The 19,856-nt window shown below is 36.8% G+C and overlaps 1 protein-coding gene across 1 annotated transcript in view; it reads left to right on the top strand.

The window, feature by feature from the left end:
• The window catches only part of Smp_142100 (hypothetical protein), a gene marked incomplete at both ends in the record, with an annotated part of 47,164 nt that extends 27,859 nt beyond the window's left edge, over window positions 1-19,305 (top strand). Inside the window, 7 exons of the mRNA XM_018791701.1 lie at window positions 1,438-1,510; window positions 3,473-3,527; window positions 4,275-5,083; window positions 11,105-11,829; window positions 15,400-15,755; window positions 18,293-18,456; window positions 19,199-19,305. Coding sequence (XP_018645120.1) covers window positions 1,438-1,510; window positions 3,473-3,527; window positions 4,275-5,083; window positions 11,105-11,829; window positions 15,400-15,755; window positions 18,293-18,456; window positions 19,199-19,305 — 2,289 coding nt within the window. The remainder of the gene's footprint in view (window positions 1-1,437; window positions 1,511-3,472; window positions 3,528-4,274; window positions 5,084-11,104; window positions 11,830-15,399; window positions 15,756-18,292; window positions 18,457-19,198) is intronic.
• Between the last annotated feature and the right edge of the window lie 551 nt (window positions 19,306-19,856).

Below are 19,856 nucleotides of genomic sequence, written 5' to 3'. Positions count from 1 at the left end.
GTTTCGTCCTACTGTGGGACTCTTCAGCATTGCGCCGGTCGTCCAGTGCTTCCAGGTTTTCCTTGGTGGTCTAGCTTCAATGGACTCACGCTTTCAACTATGAAAATACTAAATCTCCACGAAACCCCTTCTAATTATGTTTATTGTTTTGTTATACTATATTCTAATTTAAACTTTATATTTGTTTCTAGTAGATTTAAACAATCAATTTGAATTTTGTAAGTTAATCTTCAAATTGATTGTTAACTAAAACAAAAATTTAATTCATCAGTTTTTCTCACTTCATGTTGTGCATCATCCTTCATGTCACTCTGTATATATCTTCATGGAATGTAGAATTACTGTGTTTATTTTGAAAAGTATCTCATTTTTATTGAATAATAGTATTGACGGTAGTGTAGGGAACAAGAACTCAGGTAAGGACAACCCCATTTATCATTTAATGCATGATCACTGTGGTTTAGTAAAATGTCGAAATCATACATCAAATACATCACTTGCATATCTTCTTGGAATAGTCTCTTACAAGCTTGATTGTTCCTTCATTCCTGTCGTTATCTTGATTGCTTTCAGTTTCCTTCACTCTCCTCTTCATTTTAATCCTCTCAACTTTCTGCTCACAGACATTCCACTTCCGACCGGTGCTACACACTACTTATATCTGCAAACATAAGTAGCACATAGCATAGTAGTTCTACTTATATCCCCCTGAGGAAGTGAGATAATATATCTTCTACATCTGCATTTATTGGCTAGTTTTCTTGATAGTTAATACGTACACTCGATTTTTGGAAACATACTAGAGAGATCGTTAATAACCATAAGTTAATTTGGTTAAATACAGCTCTATGTATGTTTTGATTTGAAATTCTTATCAGCCCTGATAGGTTTGTATCTGACAAAATTGGGACAAATATTATGCAACTTCGTATAGCGCCTGGGATTTCGTCTCACTTATGGCGTGGGCAAGCTGTCCGTCTGCCAATTAGTTTGCGAGTATGCGGAGCAGCGGTTCATTCTGTTTTGGCAAATAATTATGAAACGCAAACATTAAAATCAGAAGATATTCGTAGGTTACTGCTATTTGATCACAATGTGTTTGCGAAGTATCACTTACGTATCATTGAACAGACGGATGTTACTAGGTATAGCTGAACAATCTGTTAATCAAGTTTTAAATCTTGATTGATGAAGGTATTCGAGACATGTGCTACGTATCCGAACTACTGCCTACCTCGCCGATAGAGAGAAGTAGGGTGAAAGAGTGCTTGTCTCCACGTTTTATTGCTTGTTCTCATGTGTACAAGAGCTTGGTTACTACTAGTTTATAGAGTAATTTTAGATATATATTTACAACTTCGTTTTCTTCATTACACTCACGTTTCATTCTGTCACCATTTTGCATTGTTTAAAATCGTGTTTTTTTAATCGTTACAGACTCGAATAAATTGTTCAAATCTCAATGATTCAATCATATTAAATTTCGATCCGTTAATGAGTGTCTCAAAAGGTAAGTCAATTTGAACTTGTTTATCAGAGAACAAACCAACACCAAAAACTTGTTTATCGCCCTACTTGAGTATATTTTTGTAACAAGAAACTATATTAGAGTGTTTTCATTTTGTTACACTCAACCGTCTCTGTTACGTTTATGTTCTATTTGGGCTCGCTTGTTTAAATGTTCAATCAAGCAACATTGGGTGGTTAAACACTTATTGCTTTAGGCCATACCATGATAAGCAGCTCGGTTCAAGAACAGAGACTAAAAGCCGCAACTTAAGACCCAAGGGCCAATTCATCCTGCTGTTTGTACTAGGGTATGACTGTAATATAATGTTTCCTTCATGCAACCAACATGTATAATGATGTTGCGTTTTTAAAACATAGGGAGGAAAGTTGAGAAGGGCTGGTCATAAAAATAGACCATTTAATCTTACTTTACAGATTTTCGCCATCAATCGTAAGGCTTTTTGAAGTAAAACATTAGAACATCAAGAGCTTCATGCCAAAAGTATTTGTGTAACTAGCCTCAATTAATTTTTTCCTTTGGGTCCCAGTTCGCCAATGTTGAAATTTATTACTCTGTTTCTAAAAACGGTAAACTTTATTTCAATATTTGCTCAATTAGGAAATATTTTATTCAGAATGTAACATAGCATCTTGAGACGGTGCACATATGTTTCAGATTCTACATTGCTACACATGACTGACTGATATAATAAATGAAGACAGCTCGACAAAGAAAATTTTCTTTCCAGAGACATCGTTGTACAGTTGTATAGTCGTATATATTATTAGTTCATGTGTGACTGTTGTTTGTGGACGAACCAATCAGATTTAAGATTACAAGGCTTGGATTTTTAGGCGAAATTCATTCATTTACACGGCTAAATAGTATTTTCGTATTATAGCTGATGCCAGTTCGTGACAAAGACCCCATCTCTAATTCATAACTCTGAATTCCAACCCACACTAATTTATAACCCTCTTTAAACCTTAGTAGGTTGATGAGTTTTCTTAAGATCATTTAGGGGGGGGTCACTCAAAGATTGTCCATGAATTATAGTATCACCCAATTTCTGAATGTTGGTCTAAGCTCAGTCAGCAATAAATGCTTATAAACAATCAAAACAAGTTTGTAAACTATTTACAGTTTCTTAACAGAGTTTAGTATTTAATAATGAGTGGATACACAAATACATGTCTATTCATTATCTATACAAAGTCAAGTAATTGTTCATAAACAACAAACTATTGTATCCTCAGACCTTTTCAGAATCATTTCAGAAAGTGGTTACGAAATCTAATTAAGAAAACAAGAGAAATACAAGTGAACATGAGAAATCCTTTACAACTAAATTATAACTGATTCCAGTTGCACAAGCTAGTGACTATCTAGACTCAATAGCTATTTTGATGATTCATTGATATTTGAGACGAAATGCAGTAGGTTCTAATTCCGAAGTAAACATGAACACTGTAAAGCATATATATCCTGTCGATGAATCCAAAGTAGGATGAAATGCCCCTTTTAGATTCGGTTGCTAGCTCCTACCCATCTCTGCTTCAAAAGCCATATGGCTAATGATATTATCGAGACAGTCCCCATGTGATGCTTATATGTCAGAATAGACTAATCAATTGCAATGCTTTACATTAACAACGTAAAGATCCAAGTCCTTAAAACTGGATAAAAAGGAGTACTGCTGAATAACGCAAATTGTACAAGTTTACAAGTAGAAGAAATAATAATTGGCTAGCAAGTTTACGTCACTCTATACAGCTAAACAAAATATACCACTATATGGCAAGTAGTTTAGGCGACATATTAGCAACTAATGTAATAAAACATTGATTTAAAGTTATATTTATTATTTATCACCATAGTCACCAATGTTATCTATGTTGTATGTTTTTTCTTTCTCTCGGTTTTAATCAAATCTGCCCTCCCACCTTTACTCATAATGTATAGGTTGTGCTTCCCCACAGCTTTGTGAATCAGTCGATCAACTTCCTGAACAACTAATGTAAGTTTTATTCATAACTGTATAAATTACGATATATATATGCAAATTCATCTACTGAGGTTTTAGCCACATTCATATATGGAGTGCTAGTGCGATTGTCTTGCTGTCGAACTAAGTGAGACAGAATCTAAACCATTGAATTATTAACTGAAAAGAAGTAGTATAACCTCTAGAACACTAAATTCCGTAATTATACTTCTTCATTGCTATAGTACATCTTTTAAATATTCGTGTGAGTTTTCGTTTGAATTGTTACTGGTATTCGTCTTAACAATTCGTTTAATATTCATTATTCTCTTACTTGCTCTTAGATGTTTTCTTGCTCTCATCACAGTGTAGAAAATCATTTTGAGTTATTATGTTTTGTGAATGATCACTGCGGGAATTGTGAATAATATGTTAAATTTTGATCCTGTGAAGTCATCATATAATGTAACTCTCCTATGAAGCACAAAATTGTTTCCTCAGCTCCGAGGGAAGCTTTATGCAGTTAGGAAACTTCTAATACTATCATTTAACTGCCTAGAACTAAGTAGTTGAGATTCACAGTTTGAATCTGTGAATCCATCGTCTGAAAGTGAAGTACTGTACCCTTAAAACTACCGTTTCGTATCAATCGACACTTGAGTTTACGTCGACCACCTTTTTTATAATAATAACATTCTAGTTTCAACGTGATTTTCACTATGTGTTCAGATAAATTTTATTTTGTCAGCTGAATTTCCTTTTCTGAATCCCATTTCTTAGCACAATAACTCCTGAACCTTCCAACAGTAATATTACCATCAATACATCATATTATAATCGTACAGGTCATTTAATAAGTCCTATTGGCAATGAAGAATTGATTAACGTCGTTACAGCATCACCTACAATGATAACAACAACAACGTCATCGTCAATATCGACAACTAAATCAACCGTGGCGCCTCTCTCACCTCACGTCAATGTTGATCAATTTAATTCACCTTGTGATGATGTAATTCAGCGTATTACAACTACAGTTCCTGTTAAAACAACTTGTTCTACAGGTGTTGAATTGCTCAGTTCATCTTTTTCTACACTTGCGAACAAATCTTCTAAAACCTGCCCAGCTGTCACATCAATTACAAACGCTACCACTATCTATTCACCATGGAGACATCGTAGTGTTTTAAATCAAGCTTTAGGTGGAGGGGATGGTGATGATGAAGGAGGTAACAGTTCACCGGAATGGGCATCTTTTTCAATACTCAATGATAATAAACTGCAGGAAATCAATATAATACGGCAAAGTCAACTCGAATACAATGATGGTAACAATGATAATAATTTGTGCGAGAATATTTCCAATAACAATAATAATAAGGAAGAATTCGAATCTAGTGCAAGAAAGATTAAAGAGAATACTGCGGATTTTCATAAATCCATTCACAAAATGACAGAATCGTCAGATTTAGATCTACTCGTCAATATGTTAGATCGTGTTGAAATGAAAGATGATTCTATGCAACAAAATGATAAATCAATAATTGTAACGCAGATTGTTCAAAAGTGTGATCTGCCTATCCATGAACGTAAGTTCATTGTACATACAGTTGGGTATACAATCACGTTTGTGTTTGTTTTGTGTTTTTATATGTATTAAAATATGCAGTACACAATGACACATAACTGTCAGATTTCAATTATTATAGTTTCATTAATTAGTGACATCATTTTAACAAGCATTAAAAGGTAGAAAGCATTAGACAGATATTTTGTGATGAGATATGACACCTTAGAGGTGAACACCTACGACGTTGTCATTTACTAAACTCATTATCTGATGATCTTTCAGAAAAAAATGTATGTATACTTACTCCTGTTACCCCTGTCACAAGATTAAGTTTTAAGGTGATGACTGAAGGTAGTCAACAAGAAACCTCGGACCTAGGCTTCGTATTATTTGGCACTCGTCAGCGAGGTGTACCTGTAATCTTGGGGGAAACAATGCTCCCTGGAGGATTGAATTCCGTGTCACTAGCTCTAAAGTATTTACTCACGCCTGTTACCCCTCATAAAGGAGCATAGGCCGCACACCAGTATTCTCCATCCAACCCTGTCCTGGGCAATCCTTTCTACTTCTTTCCAGTTGTTATTCATCCTTTTCATATCTGCTTCTATTTTTCGGCGCAATGTGTTCTTTGGCCTTTCTCTTTTCCGCTTCCTTTCCTGATTCCAAGTTATGGCTTGCCTCGTGATGCAGTTTAGTGATTTTCTTAATGTATGTCCGATCCAACGTATTTTCCTAATTCCCTCTTCATCTGGAAGCTGCGTTGTCCTCTCTCATAATCGAGTCAATTGTCAGAAGAAAGAGGAATGGCGAGAGTTGGCAGCCTTGTCTGACTCCGGTCCTTGCTGGAAAGGCATCTGTCAGCTGTCCTCCATGCACGACTTTGTACTGTAGTCCGTCGTATGAGTTCCGGATAATGTTGACAATCTTCTGATGAACTCCATAGTGTCGAAGAAGTTTCCATAATTTTCCCCTGTCCACACTGTCGAACGCCTTCTCATAAGTCAATGAAGTTGATGTATAGTGACGAGTTCCATTCAACTGACTGTTCGACGATAATCCGTAGTTTCGCAATCTGGTCTATGCACGAGTGATCCTTACGGAATCCAGCCTGTTGATCTCGAAGTTGGGCATCTACTGCGTCTTTCATCCGGTTCAGCAACACTCTATTGAAAACTTTTCCTGGTACTTACAGCAAACTGATGGCTCTGTAATTCTCACATTTGCTCAGATCTCCTTTCTTTGGTATTTTGATGAGGTATCTTTCTTTCCAGTCCGTTGGCGCTTGTTCCTCCCACCAAATCTTCTTGAATAGAAGGTGAAGCATGTTTGCAGTTACTTCAATGTCTGACTTCAGTGCTTCTGCTGGTATATTGTCAGGTCCTGCCGCCTTCCCACTTTTGATTTGTCTGATGGCCATCTTGACTTTTTCGATCTTTGGTGGAGTGACATCTATAGGAAGGTCAGTGTGTGCCGCTTCGATGTTCGGTGGATCCAATGGGGCTGGTCTATTCAGTAGTTCCTCGAAGTATTCTGCACATCTTTTCCTTTGTTCTTGAATCTCAGTGATTGTCTTTCCTTCTTTGTCCTTGACTGGTCTCTCTGGTTTGCTATATCTCCCTGCCAATTTCTTCGTTGTATCATATAGTTGTTTCATATTCCCTTCTCTTGCAGCTTTTTCCGCCGCCGTTGCTAGTTCTCCCATGTATTTCTGCTTGTCGGCCTTAATGCTTTTCTTCACTTCCTTGTTTGCTTCTGCGTAGTCTCCTTGTGCTTTGACTTTCTCTGCTCGTGTTCGGCTGTTGTTAATTACTAGTTTCTTGTTCTTCCTTTCTTGAATTTTGTCCAGGTTTCTCATAGAGATCCATTCCTTGTGATGATGCTTCTTAGGACCCAGAACCTCCTGACACGTTGAAGTTAGTGCTTCTTTTATCCCTTTCCAGTTGTCCTCCAAAGTAGTTTCTTGTTCATTCAGTAGATCCTGTAGAGCCTGGAACCTGTTGTTCAGAGTTATCTTGAATTCGTTGAGCTTGTCAGTATCTCGAAGGAAGGCTGTATTGAACCTTTGTAATGCTCTTTGTCCAGTTGTCCAGTGTTTCTTTATCTTCAGTTTCATCTTGGCCACAACGTGGTGGTGATATGAAGCTATGTCAGCTGCTCTCCTAGTTCTCACATCTTCCATTGTCCTTCGGAATTTCTTGTTGATACAGATGTGATCTATCTGGTTCTCTGTGGTTTGGTCCGGTGAGATCCATGTAGCTTTGTGTATGCGCTTGTGTGGAAATATTGTGCCGCCTATAACCAATTTGTTGAATGCACATAGGTTTGCAAGTCTCTCCCCATTTTCATTTCTCTCTCCTAGTCCATGTCGTCCAATTACATTTTCATATCCTGTGTTGTCCACTCCGACTTTAGCATTTAGATCTCCCATCAGGATGGTGAGGTCCTTTCGTGAGCACTTCGTTATGATTGATTGCGGCCTTTCATAGAACTGATCTTTATCATCGTCGTTGCTATCATTGGTGGGTGCATAACATTGGATAACATTCATTGTGATCCCCTCCTTTGTTTTGAATGATACTTTGAGAATTCTGGATCCATGAGACTCCCATCCTACAAGTGCATTTCGAGCTTCTCTAGACAGCATTAGTGCAACTCCCTGAGTGTATGAAGCGTTTTCCCCTTCGTGACCGGAGTACAGCAGCATCTCTCCCGTACCTAGCCTTTGTTGTCCAGCTTGTTTCCAATGGGTTTCGCTTATCCCGAGTACTGCCACTTTGTATGTCCCCATTTTCATTGCTATTTGACTGGTCTTTCCTGTCTCCCACATTTTCCAGGCATCGGCCTCGTGACTTCCGGAAAAATTTCGGCTTTCATCAGGAGGCGTCATAATTCTTCCTTAAACTCTCAGTGAAGGTTTTAAGTGGTTTGAATAATTTTTCTGGTTAGCGTTTTTTTAGCGAGTTAGTTTTGTACAGGATAGGGTCTCTAACCAACATGCCCGACCCTCCTGCCCTACCCGGGCTTCGGACCGGCAGTAACTCTAAAAGAGCCACAGTCGGAGTTATTTTCTCAATATAATCACTTTAGGTCATAGTTATCCGTAGTTATCTTCACTTAATATTTTCTTTTGTTCATTCATTTAATGTATACACTATGACGACCCTAAATTGTTTATTGTTTGTCTTATTAACATTTTTCTATGTTAATTATTTTCAAAAAACACACCGTTTTTATTTTACAACAAATAACTATGCGTTTTGTTCAATTAGAAGAAATGTATTCATTAGGAAAGGTATGTGTGTGTATGTGTGTTTGTATGTACGTATGTTCTGTTTGTTAAAACAAACAAACAAACATAAACAACCCCCGGGTCATATAGACGTTGAAAACTTTCTATTATTGTGTATCTATGGAATTTATTTTAAACATAAAAAACAAAAAGAAAAAATGTCTTTTGATAATGGTGTGATTATTTACTTAATTACCTTTTTCTGTGTAATTATATCTTGATGAAGATAAAGTGATTAAAGGGTTTTTGTGGAGATTTTCAGTAATTTTATGTAGTTGAAATCATGAGTCAATTGAAGCTAGACCACTGTGAAAAACCTGGAAGCACTGTACGGCCGTTTCGTCCTATTATGGGACTCCTCAACAGTGCGCATCCACGATCTCGCCTCATGAGATTGGAACCCAGGAAATATCAGTCTCGCGCGCGAGCACTTAACTGATAGACCACTGAGTCGGCCGGCATCCAACGGTGTTAATGTCTAACTTCAACCGATCCACGAAGTTGAGCAACTGTTCACCAATTGTCTTCAGTGAGTTGATATCTCCCAACAGATCTGGTTGAAATCCACTGGTTACTACTTCTCACTGGAACCCCAAGAAGTACCAAATGGAGCCAGTCACTAGTGAATCTCAAATCTCGCGAGGCGGGATCGTGGATGCGCACTGCTGAGGAGTCCCATAATAGGACGAAACGGCCGTTCAGTGCTTCCAGGTTTTCCACGATTGTCTAGCTTCAATCGACTCATGATTTCAACTATATATAAAAATAAAGTGATTAGTTTTAGTTTTTAAAAGATTACACCTCTCAGTTTTTGGGTTATGGAATTGAATATTACTCTATTCTATTTGTGTTTGATTTCGTACATTTGGATTTCTATTTTGTTTGTATTGAATTGCCGCCTTATGTAACCTATTATTCATGTGTGGCCGCTTTTTTCTTATTAGCTAGTAATACCTTCAATAAGCCACTTGGCCTATTTGTTAGGTCATTGTGTAGTGAATGAGAGCACAAATGAGGACAAAGAAATGTATTTGAACATAATATTAGAGGACATCAGTTAGACTATCATTTATGGATGACCTATGAGCGACGCTAAACTGACTTTGAGGGTGTCCACCTGATAACTAGGATCAAATGAGGGTTATAAATCAGTGTGAGGAGTCAGAATTATGATTTGCCGTTGATGGTTAAGGTTACGAATTAGATTTTAAGTTTTCACCACCAGTTGACGTTAGCTATAATGCCGAAACTCTATTTAACCGAATGGATGAGTGGATTTCGCGCCAGAATCCGAGACGTGTTATCTTATACCTGATTGGTACGTCCATAAATTATAGTTTCGCCGAAAACATCTTAGTTAAATCTGAGAACCATACAGTAAATAATTCGTTTGGAAAATGTCGATCAATCGTCTCAGACTTTACTGTTCCTTCATTTCCACAACAATCACTCTTTGTTCTCGTTCTCTTTTTTTTGATCTTCTTAACCTTCTGCTTCGAGGTATCTCACTTTCGATTGATGATACATACTACTTAGATCTATCGACATCAGTAGCACACATCAGAATTGTACATATGTTTAAACACATGCATTGTTTGCTTAAATTGTTATTGTTTGATCTCTACCAAGTAAATCCACCATGAAAGACTGCCTTCTGAATAAACCATGGCTAAGAGAGACCGAGGAATTGGTATATCCAGTGAAAGCAACTATCCAGATTATAATAAATTTTTAAATATTTATAATGTTATCAGTTTATCTATTCATGGAGTATATCTACCACAAATTATAGATAAAATTCAATCTTGATTATCAACAACGGGTGAAATAAGAACCTTTATAATTATTAATAACAAAACCGCTTAATGATCTTTGATATATCTATATATATCTCAGTGAACCCCTAAATGCCCTGGTACGGCCGAAAGTAGGGAGAGTCCGCTATCCCTCTCGAAATGCTCTCATCGCCACGCGTATATAACCTCTGTCAGGGAAGTCCTACTCACTGCCTTCTCGTGGCATTACTGTTGTTTACGGAATTGAGAGAACGAAAAGCGAATGTCCGGCGCTTTAACCGGGTTGGTGGTTATGGAGGGTCCACCTAGGGGAGTAGTAAACCCGTGATTCCAAGCTAACAGTGCACATGGGCTCCAGTATCCTGAGGAACGAATGGCGTATGAATCAATCGTTGGTCACCGGCTACCATAGGACTGCATCTCCTCACGATGCTCTACTACCTTGTGGATCGTATCTTTCGGTCAAAGGTTCCGGTTGTGGCTTCCTAAGAAAACCACCTGCTTCGCTTTGAGCACCTGAACAGTATTACAGCCCTCACACAAATCAAACGAAATTTGTGTTGCTCATATATATCTGGTGCCGCTTTGTATCGATATTTATGTGTTTAAATAAATAAATAAAATAAAAACTGATTGACACAGCCTGTCAAATATTCAATTTTATTATTTACTGTTATGATCATTTATGTCAGTGTTCAACATTACCAAACATAGTTTCAAGTTTAAAAAAGACTAGGATAGGTCACTGAAAAATTGTCATCAGTCACTCAAAGCATTAAGTATTTAACTAAGCCTTATCAAAAATTACAGCATTCTTGACTCAGTTCCACGCGATAATCCTAATAAGCTCTTCTCGAACTTCGTAATTGAGCGAAATTTATGGTTTTTGTTCATACTCACCATGAATATGCTAACTCAGTTACTGTATGAATATTCATTCTTTAATTTGTTTCAGATAAAACTCCAGAAATTCAATCTTCTAAATCTGTTACTCCATCTTTGACATTTGATATAACGAAATCTGAAAAGATGTTAAATAATGAAAAATTAGTCAGTAAACCACAAATATCAAACTTGACATCAACACCATTCCATCTTAACAAATCAATGTGTATACCGGAGGGCATTCAACAAACTAATGCATTAGATGTTCCTTACAATACACCTGAATATACTGTCAATCGTAATACAGATATCGATACTACACCGTATACTAAAGATACTGGTGGTATTTCTGGATTTTTATCAAAAGCTGCACGGTCTGTTTACTCACGTCTTATGTCATCTGGTTCATCACAGTTAGCACCGAAAGATACTCCATTAGTAAATAAACAGCAGAGTATGATTGATTCATCGAAATCATTAATTGAATCCTGTTCGGTAGGTAATAAAGCTGAATCAATTAAAAAGGAATTAAGCATTGAACAAGAGAAACATGAAAGAGAACAACACCAACAACAATCTTGCTTAAATGTAACATCATCATTTGTTCAGTCTGAACAAATCTCTCAACAATTATTGGATGATGAGGAGACATGGAAAACAGTCAGTTCCGTACATGATCTGAATGGTTCAATGGAGATATCTAGTAAAATGGAGATAACTGGTAGCTGTACTGATGGTGATGGTGCAATGTTGTTAGGAAATAAAGAAAATACAGAATGTTTGCAGTTGTATAAGGTAGTTCACCTACTTAATCGCTTTTTTTCTTTTCCAAGAGCATTTAGATAGAATGGAAAAATGTTGCAATAAGTTTCTCTTCAGCATAAATTTTAACTGTAAAGGTTTTTTGTTTCGAAAAATGGTATAAGCTCCCTTTTGGTCATCCATGTATATAATTACTCTACTTATCTTCAACCACTATGGGGTTTTAGATCAGTCCTGATTTTACAAATTTTTTTTGTTGCATCAAATGTGAGCTAGATTAAAGTATTGTACAAAGTTCCCGACCAAACATGTCATCTTAGTGTGATGGTAACAGAAAAGAGCCATACGTGGCCGGCTTCAAGCAGTTATCTCTGAAGTTCTGTAGCCATATTCCTTAGTCGTTAAGATCATTCCTAACATAGTTTCTCTTCCAGATTCTTTAAAATGAAATATCCTTTCGTTGTATGGACAGCCGAAAAGTGGCAACTACCTCCATACGTTTATCAGCAATTAAGACGATTAGCATAAGAATCCATATTACAGTTTACATTATAATGGAAACTAATTTTCTGTCAAACAATAAATAATTTTGATCATATATACATACGCATTATCATTTTGCACCAAGTCATCAAATCACGATAGATGCGCTAAGTGTGTGGTTACATATAGGATTAATGTATGCATAATGCATTAATTAAAATGAACGCATAATAAAAACGATGCTGCAATTTTTACGCAGTTAAGAAAAATAGGTAAGTGTGATGATAATTTCTGCAAGCCACCATTATTGATCGATTTGATGCTTGTTTTTGAAGTTCCGGTGGTACAGGAATTTTTGTACAAACTTGGGTTCTAATTCTGTTTGACTTAAGTAACAGCAACGGGACCTGCTAGTGTTTTTTTAACAAGGTTGTTGACCTTATATCCAAACCACCTTTACTGGGGATTGAAACCGACGGTAACCCTCGAAGAATTTCGAGCGAAAAAGCTTTGGATAAAGTGGAAACTTTCACGCACCTGGGCACCATCCTCGATGAACAAGGAGGATCTCATGCAGACTTAAATGCAAGGATTGGCAAAGCAAGTGCGACATTCCTATAGTTAAGAAGTATATGGAACTCGAAACAACTGTCAGCTAGCATCGAAGTCAGAATCTTTAATACGGATATCAAGACATTTCTACTGTACGGAGCTGAAAATTTTAGAAATACCACAACCATCATTAAAGTACTTATAAACAGTTGTTTATGCAAGATCCTCAATGTCCGTTGACCGGATATCATTAATAACCTACTGTGGCAGAGAACAAACCAGTTTCCAGATGAAGAGGAAATTAGGTAAAGGCATCGGAAGTGAATAGGATATACATTGAGGAAATCATGAGACTGCATCATAAGGCAAGCGCTAACTTGGAATTCTAAAGGGAAACGGAAAAGAGGAAGACCAAGGAGCACATTGTGTCGGGAATAAGAGGTAGACGTCAGAAGAATGAATAACATTTGGAAACAAATGGAAAGGATTGTACAAGAAAGAGTTGGATGGACAATGCTGGTGGGCGGCTTATGCTCATCGACTAGGAGTAACAAGCTTAAATAAGTAAGGAGGAGTAGGACCTGTCAAGATGATGTGGAATGTTTATAACTCAGAATAAGAATCTTGAGAGTCATTAGCACCTACTTTTAACAGCCAACTTCCTTCTGAAGTGTGTGTTTCTGATGTTGTTCAGAAAGAGTACAAACTTCGGGAATAGACCATGCTCCAGCTCGAAGAATAACACACCTTCGAAAACAACACTTATGTCTACACTTCTGCTTGATTATTATATCTTGCCTCTTTCTATATTTTTAGTGAACTGATATCTTAAATGTAAAGAACTTGTCTTATGACTAGTTTAATAGACAAGGAAATAACTGTTTCTCTTTATCCTTTAATTGTATTACATAAAATCTCTTGTCATATCATGAGTCATCAGCTAAATCTAGGAGTATCAACCAGTTAGATTACAACTCATTATTTTACGTTTATCACTCTCTCTCAACTGATGATATTCAGAATTCTCGATTGTCGAGCTGCCGATGATGTTGTTTAGATATATACGAAGTTAGAAAGTAAAACCTAAAACATGATTTTTAGTATTCTGTAATCTGTCTATCATGATCATAGTGTACAGCATTTCCTATTTCAAACGATTATATATTTCACTACTTCTGCATGATGAACAGTTTATAAATGTATAAATATTATTCTATAATAAGGCATGCGAACAAATAAACAGTTATAATTGAATTAGTCTATACCAAATGTCATAGTTAAGCACTCGCGCACAAGACTGATAGGTCCTTGGTTCGAATCCCACACACACAAATAGTGTGGCGCATATGTACCTCCCACTGGGACGAAACGGCCGTTTAGTGCCTCCAGGTTTTTCATGGTGGTCTAGCTTCAATTGACTCATGATTTCAGTTATAAGATGTCATAAACTTAACGGAGGTAATGATCGGAATAATAAATCAAATAATTTATGATGAATTGATTAATGTGAATGACCAAGTTTTAATAGTTTTCTGTAGAGTCGTAGTCTTTTTTGTGTAGACTAATTCAAAGGAATATTACTAACTCCTCAAATCCAATAACTACATCATTTTAAATAATGGATATCAGTGGGAATTCAAGATTCATTTTGTCCCGTTCGGGACTCGTGAACGAAATGTAATTTACTTGCATATGGTTGTTTGTGTTTACAATATGGCTCAAATTCAGGATTCAGTGCATTTAAAATGGGCAGTGTTTAACATTGTTCCAACTGAATAACCTTTCCAAACTTCATAAAAAACAACTCATTTAACTATTATATTTATGTGGATGTTTATATAACAGAGGGAATGTTCTTTGTATTCATCATGAACTGGTATCATCAGTTTGAGAACCATTATTTATTAAGAAGCGTTTAACATGTCTCATATCTATGTACATGGCTTAGTATGGATCACAGTGACGCAGATTCATTTACTCTGTATTTTTCTTTATATTTTGAGTTGCAGTGTCCCTTCATACATACCTTTTCATTTCTTTCCAAAATATATTCTTAATCTTTAGTCTCTCTCATTATCATTAAAGCTACTATTTCATCGATTCTCTCGTAATGAACAAAACACGACTGGGGAAAATCGAATGTATTTAAGCACAAATTACAAACTATCTCACTAAATTCTAACAACCATACCATTAACAGTTAATTTGCAAAATAACCATCAATTGTGTCAATTTTCACTGTTCCTTCTGTAAATATCGATTCATCTTCTCTCATTACATTGTTCATGCACTTTCCCACCAATTGCGCTTCATTTCAGTTCTCTCCTTATCGATCTTCTGCCAAAATACATTCTATGTCTGACCATAACTATATACTACTTATGAGGATATAAGTTGACCACACTACACTCTTACTATGCACCTTTACAATTGTCATCTCTTCATTCGATTATAGTATTGTGATGTTAATTATGACTGATATAATTATATATATAACTCGTTAGTTCAATTCATTAAAATATTATTTTTTCTTAATAATTTGGTTTCGTCTTTATAACATTTCTTCAGACTGTACATGAAGATATTGGTGATGTTAGCATGAAAAGCGAAAATACATCATCAACATCAAATCTATCTCGATCACCATTAAAAGAATTAATCAATAATAATAATATAAATGATGTTAATATCCCTGACAACAATATTACTACTAATGATTTTAGTAATAATCAATCATGTCATGAACATAATGGAATTACCACTACTGTTCCTCCGGTTTCTTCTTCACCTACAAAATCTAAATCATTCATTTCAATTAATAATAATAACAGTAATATAATTGAAAATCCTGAAAATATTGAAATGAGCAAACAAATCTTACGTGATGAAATTGCTAAGTTGAAAAATGAAGCAGACTTATGGAAGTAAGTTAATTTCATACATTTGTTTTTTTTTTCGCAAACTGAAGGTATTATGAGAAGCTAATGTTTGTTACTTACCTACTTACTTACGCCTGTTGCTCCCAATGGAGCATAGGCCGTCGACCAGCATTCTGCAACCCACTCTGTCCTAGGCCTTCCTTTCTAGTTCTACCCAGTTGTTGTTCATTCTTCTCATATCTGTTTCCATTTCTCAACGTAATGTGTTCTTTGTTCTTCCTCTTCTCCTTTGACCTTGAGGATTTCATGTGAGGGCTTGTCTTGTGACGCAGTTGGGTGCTTTCTTCAGTGTGTGTCCTATCCACTTCCAGCGCTTCTTCCCGATTTCTTCCTCCACTGGAATCTGGTTTGTTGTCTTCCACAGTGACTTATTGCTGATATTGTGGTGTGGTCTACTTATATCCATATAAGTAGTATATATTGTTGGTCAGACATAGAATGTATTTTTGCAGAAGACCGATGAGGAAAGAACTGAAACGAAGCGCGATCGGTAGGAAAATGCACGAACAATGGAATTAGTGAAGAAACAGTGGATATCGAGACTATTGGTTGTTAATTTGCAAATTGACTGTTCATTGTATGGTTGTCAGAATTTAATGAGATAGTCTGTAATTTTTGCTTAAATACATTCGATTGTCCCCAATCGTGTTCTTATTCACTACAATATTGCCTGGCCAACGGATCCGAGGTATCTTGCGTAGACAACTATTAATAAACACTTGTAACTTCTGGATAATGGCTTTCGTAGTTCTCCACGTCTCCGCCCCATACAGCAGAACTGCCTTGACATTTGTATTGAAAATTCTGATCTTGATGTTAGTTGGTTGACAATTGTTTTGAGTTCCAAATGTTCATTAGCTGTAAATATGCTGCTCTTGCTTTGCCAATCCGCGTCTTCACATCTGCATCAGATCATCAATGATGATGTACCATTACAATGATAATAATAATAATAATAATAATAATAATAATAATAATAATAATAATAATGGTAAGAAGAAGAAGAAGAATGCTCGCTTTATTCTTTACCTCTTGTTCGATCATCACGGTAAAATACACAATATTACAACAATCATGTTTTATAAACACTAAACTTAGAAATATTTATGTTATAACTTGTGGCCGAGTGGATGTCCTGTTAACATATGATGTGATATGACCGCCAATCAGCGAGCAGCGAATTATCTATCGGACCAGTGACACACCGAAACCTCACGAGCAGTCTAGAGTACGTATCGGTCCTGCTTCTGCCTAGCTCAACCAGTTCCACTGTGGGACTCCTCAGCAGTGGAGTTCAACCAGATCTGTTAGGAGATATCAACTCACTAAAGACATTGGTTAATGGTTGCTCAAATTCGTGGATTGGTTGAAGTTAGACATTAACACCGTCAGTCAGCAAAGTGTACCTATGATCTTCAGGGAACTGATACTTCCTCGAAGACGATATCATGTGTTGCCTAGCTTCATAATCATAGAAGTTACCGCACCTGTTACTTCATTACTAGCACTACAAAATCCACTCAAATACACGAGATTTTCGATGGCTTCTAATGACTCACTGCTAAGAGTATGTCCAGACACAAGCTCCTATCGGTCTTGTTAAAATACTTTGCATTTAGAAGTGAGAGTTATGTATCATACTTACGATCATTGATTGTCAGCTAATTAAGTGAAAATTGCAGGGCTTCAGTGTCACCGCATAATAAGACACTATCACCCGTATATTCCAGGCCGAACAGTCTCCAGGTAACAGATCCACATCATCATTACCAACTTCCATTAGAGCTGTTTATAGTACTTCATTGATGGTAGTCAGAAGCTGTGTATAATATGGGTACAACTGTATCAGGTGTGAAGCATTTATCGATTGAAGATAATAGGTGGTTGAGCAACATCGTAGATTGATTGAATTTAGACATTAACGCCGTCGTATCCCGGTTCAATGGTCTGGAGGTCAAGAGTTCTCGAGAAACCAAATGTTCTGCGTTTGAATCCTGAGTGCGGGATGGTGGTCGTTAACTACTGAAGAGTATTATACTAGGATGAAACGGCAGTCCAGTGCTTCCAGGTTTACAGTGGTGATCTGACATTAATCAGTTCATGATTTCAAAGAGATTTTAGTGTTGGCTTGTCCCGAATAGTGTTAAATGCACTTCGTCAAATCCGATGCTTGACAGACTCTATCTGTTCATTTCATATTGTTCTAATTCATGCTTACAGTCGTTCAGCTTTTAGTAGCTGATTTGTATTATTCAGTAATGTAGTATAAAACTGTTTTCTGATTCTCACTGTTCAGTATGTTGGATTTTCAGTTATTTAGCTTTTCGATAACATCATTAGCATCATTAAACACAAAGTCAACTGCCTTAATCTGTATTTGATCAGTGAATATTTACTTGTGAGAAACACTTAATCTTAAGCAGATAGCTGAATTCATATAAATTTCTTAATTCTTTTTATCTGTTTACAACTTATCAGAAACAAATCTTTGTATTATTTTATTTATTGATTCCTTGATTTAGGTCGGTACTTAAAGATTATCAATCCACTCATAACACAGCTGAAACAATCATATCAGAATGTCAATTAGTAGAAACTACGAAACTCATGCATTTAATTGAAGAACGTAATGAAACAATGGATCAAGCTAAACGAATGCTTGCTGTACATAAGGATATGGTGCATCGTATTGAACGTGCACAAAATGTATTACAATTTGCGAAAAAGGTTAGTTATAAATAATGTTAGTACCTTTTAATAGTTGAGATCATGAATCAATTGAAGCTGGACCACCATGGAAAACCTGGAAGCACTGGACGGCCGTTTCATCTTATTGTGGGACTCCTCAGCATTGCGCACCCACAATCCCGCCTCGCGGGATTCGAACCCAGGACCTGTCAGTTTCACGTGCGAGCGCTTAACATCTAGACAACTGAGTTGACATCCAACGGTGTTAATGTCTAACTTCAACCAATCCACGATATTGAGCGACTTATCTATCATTGTCTGCAGTGATTTACTATCTCACAACAGGCCTGGTTGAACTCCACTGGTCAGTGCTTCTCACTAGAGCCAATCTCTAGTGAGCATATGTTGATTATTATCGGAAGGGGTTTTTGTGGATATTATAGTAATTTTAATAGTTGAAATCAGTGATCTAGAGGTTAAGCGTTCGCGCGCGAGACTGATAGGTCCTGGGTTCGAATATTGTGAGGCGGGATCGTGGATGCGCACTGCCGAAGATTCCTACAATAGGACGAAACGGCCGTCCAGTGCTTCTAGGTTTTCCATGGTGGTCTAGCTTCAATTGATTCATAGTCTCAACTATTAAAATTACCATACTATCCACAAAACCCCCTTCTGATAATGTTAGTACCTGGTAAAAATGATCATCGGTCTTGTTTTCCATACTATTTCATTACAATTAGATTTTCTTTTAACAAAGAAAAAAGCATTTCCATACAACAGAATAAAACTAGATGATAGTCACCAAAAAACAGGGTTGGAACATTTAATTTCACCCGAAAATTCATAAAATCACAAACACTTTTTTGTTTACTTCAACAAAAAATTCCAAACATGCTTATTGTGAAAATTTAACTGGTGTTCTTTATTCAATGTTGTTTAGTTAACGGATTTTGCCTCCAAATGCCCTGGTACGGCCGAGAGTGAGGAGAGTCCGCCCTCCCTCTCCAAATGCTCTCACATGGCCACTCGTATATAGCTTCTGCCAGGGAAGTCCTACTCACTGCCTTCCCGTGGCATGACTGTTGTTTACGAAATTGAGAGGACGAAAACCGAATGTCCGGCGCTTTAACCAGGTTGGTGGACACGTTGAGTGCACCTAGGGGAGTTTGAAAACCCTGATTCCACAACAACAGTGCACATGGACTCCAGTATCCTGAGGAAACAAATGGCGTATGAATCAATCGTTGGTCACCAGCTACCAAGGGACTACATCTCTTCACGATGCTCCACTGCCTTGTGGATCAGACCTTTAGGTCAAAGTTTTGAGGTGTGGCCCCCTAAGAAAACCACCTGCTTTGGTTTGGGCATCTGGGCAGTATCACAGCCCTCACACAAATC

This window comes from Schistosoma mansoni (genome assembly GCF_000237925.1).
Source record: "Schistosoma mansoni, WGS project CABG00000000 data, chromosome 1 unplaced supercontig 0094, strain Puerto Rico, whole genome shotgun sequence".
Taxonomy (NCBI): Eukaryota; Metazoa; Platyhelminthes; class Trematoda; order Strigeidida; family Schistosomatidae; genus Schistosoma; species Schistosoma mansoni.
This window is presented reverse-complemented; position numbering and strand designations above follow the sequence as displayed.